General features: G+C 47.3%; 1 protein-coding gene across 1 annotated transcript; it reads left to right on the top strand.

Moving 5' to 3' along the window:
- Window positions 1–219: 219 nt before the first annotated feature.
- LOC138886075 (uncharacterized) lies at window positions 220–699 on the top strand. The gene has a single exon (XM_070167104.1). It carries the CDS (start codon window positions 220–222, stop codon window positions 697–699), a length of 480 nt encoding a protein of 159 aa, XP_070023205.1.
- The last annotated feature ends 2406 nt before the right edge of the window (window positions 700–3105 follow it).

Raw genomic sequence — 3105 nt, 5'->3', positions numbered from 1 at the left:
CTACACCTTCAAGAGGCCCTGGCCCAGATTCTATCAGTGTGCACTCGCCTGGCTTAGGCAGTCTCAGTTACTACGGTTGCAACTATTTCTCAGGTCGGGGGAGGCATTCAGACTCCCGCCACTTGCACACCTGAGCAGGTCGTGCAGGGACTTCAAACACTAGGGGAACCTCCAGCCTAGCTGGTTACAGCTGCTTAGGTCTGTGTAGCAGCTCTTGTGATGCCAGAGGATGATCATCACAGATTGGAGAGGTTTGGTAGACTTCAGTCTCTGACATTTAGTGGTGTTGAGGGTGAGAATGCACAGGGTTTCTTGGATGAGTGTCAGAGGTTGCTTCGGAGCGAAGGTATTCTGGAGGCCAGTAGGGTCTCATTCACTACTTTCCAGATCTCCGGGGCTACACTTAGTTGGTGGGAGGCTTACGAGAGGCATAGGCCAGTTGGCGCAGCGCCCCTTTCTTGGCAGCAGTTCTCTATTCTCTTCCTAGAGAAGTATGTACTTGAGTCTCACCTAGAGGAGCTGTGCAGGCAGTTCAAGCACCTTCATCAGGGTAATAGATCCGTTACACAGTATGGGATGCGATTCTCCGAGTTGGCTCGTCACGTGGTCTGGTTGGTTACCACAGACCGGGAGAGGATCAAGAGGTTTATAGATGGCCTCGATTTTCAGCTTCGGTTGCTCATGACTAGAGAGAGATAGTATCTGGTGCTACCTTTGATGAGGTTGTTGACATAGCTCGATAGATTGAGATGGTTCGTGGTCAGGAGAAGGTTGAGAGGGAGGCTAAGAGGCCTCGTGGTCAGGGTGGATTTAGTGGTACTCCTTATGGGGGTCGGTTTCAGCACGACAGAGGCCGTCCATTCAGGTATGCTCAGTCAGCTCACCTAGTTTATCTTAGGGTATCATCGGTCCATGGTTCTCACAGTTCTTATCAGGGCCATTCCTCACTTAGTGCCCTTCCAGCCCAGAGTTCGTCCCGTGCTCCATCAGTTCAGGGCTCTTCCATGCTAAGTTCTTCTGCTAGTCATCCCGGTGCTAGGGGCTCCTTTCAGTCCCCGTCTCCAGCACCAGAGGGTTGTTATGAGTGTGGAGAGTTAGGGATTATGTGGAGATAGTGTCCTCGTTGTCTTAAGGGTTTGTCTTAGTAGACGAGTCAGTCATTGAATTTAGCACCAGTTACTTCACCACCCACCCACCCAACTAGGGGTGGAAGACACTTAGCTAGAGGTCACCCCAGATGGGGAGGTCAATTAGGTGGTGATCACGCCCGTGTCTATGCACTCCCAGCCAGACCCGATGTTATTGCTTCAGATGCTGTGATCACAAGTATTGTCTCAGTTTTCCACAGAGATGCCTCTGTGTTATTTGATCCTGGTTCCACTTTTTCATATGTGTCATCATATTTTTCCCATTATTTTGATACGCCCCGCGAGTCTCTTATTTCATATATTCGTGTATCTACTCCGGTAGGCGATACTGTTGTGGTAGACCGTGTATATCGGTCGTGTGTGGTGACTATTGGGTGTTTGGAGACCCGAGTGGACCTTTCGTGCTATTTTGGACTATCATGCTAAGACAGTGACGTTGGCTATGCCGAGTGTTCCACGGATTGAGTGGCGAGGTTCGACTAATTGTTTTCCCAGTAGGGTGATTTCATTTCTGAAGGCCTAGCGGATGGTTAGGAAAAGTTGTCTTTCATACTTAGCTTTCATGAGGGTGTCAGTGCAGAGACTCCTACCATTGATTCAGTCCTAGTAGTGAGGGACTTTTCGGATGTGTTTCCTTCAGACCTGTCGGGCATGCCACCGGACAGGGATGTTGACTTTGGTATTGTTTTGATGCCGGACACTCAACCCATTTCTATTCCCCCGTATCGCATGGCACCAGCGGAGTTGAAGGAGTTGAAGGATCAGCTTCAGAAAATCCTTGATAAGGGGTTTATTCGGCTTAGTGTGTCACTGTGGGGTGCGCCTGTTGTATTCGTGAAGAAGAAGGATGGCGCTATAAGGATGTGCATTTTGACTATAGGTAATTGAACAAGGTCACAATCAAGAACAAGTATCCTTTGCCTCGTATTGATGATTTATTTGACTAGCTTTAGGGAGCGAGACTGTTCTCCAAGATTGATCTCCGTTCAGGGTATCACCAGTTGAAGATCAGGGACTCAGATATTCTTAAGACAGCATTCAGGACCCGATATGGTCAGTATGAGTTCCTTGTAATGTGTTTTGGGCTAACCAATGCCCCAGTGACATTCATGCATTTGATGAACAACGTGTTTCGACCTTATCTTATCTCGTTTGTTATTGTATTCATTGATGATATTCCGGTATACTCGTGCAGTCAGGAGGAGCACACAGAGCATTTGAGAGTGGTATTGCAATGGTTGAGGGAGGAGAAGCTCTATGCAAAGTTCTCCAAATGTGAGTTTTTGCTTAGTTTAGTGGCTTTCTTAGGGCACGAAGTGTCCAGTGAGGGTATTCAGGTTGATCCAAAGAAGATAGAGGCGGTCTAGAGTTGGCCTTGACCGTCCTCAGCCACAACGATACACAACTTTCTTAGTTTAGCGGGTTATTACCATCGGTTCATTTAGGGATTTTTGTCTATAGCATCACCCTAGACCAAATTGACTCAATAGGGTACTCTATTCAGGTGGTCGGATGAGTATGAGGCGAGCTTTCAGAAGCTCAAGACTGCCTTGACCATAGCTCCAGTGTTAGTTTTTCCATCAGGTTCAGGTTCATATACAGTGTATTATGATGCTTCTAAAGTTGGTATTGGGTGCGTGTTGATGCAGAATGGAAGAGTGATTGCTTATGCTTCTCGTCAGTTGAAACCCCATGAGAAGAACTACCCGGTTCATGATCTAGAGTTGGCTACCATTGTTCAATCAATGAAGAATTGGAGGCATTGTCTATACGATGTGTCTTGTGAGGTGTTTACTGATCATCGTAGCCTCTAGCACTTGTTCAAGCAGAAGGATCTCAATTTTAGGTAGCGAAGATGGTTGGAGCTACTAAAGGATTATGATATTACTATCTTGTACCATTCGGGGAATGCCAACATAGTGGCCGATGTTTTGAGCAGGAAGGCAGTGAGTATGGG

Source organism: Nicotiana sylvestris, chromosome 2 (assembly GCF_000393655.2).
Source record: "Nicotiana sylvestris chromosome 2, ASM39365v2, whole genome shotgun sequence".
Classification (NCBI taxonomy): Eukaryota; Viridiplantae; Streptophyta; class Magnoliopsida; order Solanales; family Solanaceae; genus Nicotiana; species Nicotiana sylvestris.
This window is presented reverse-complemented; position numbering and strand designations above follow the sequence as displayed.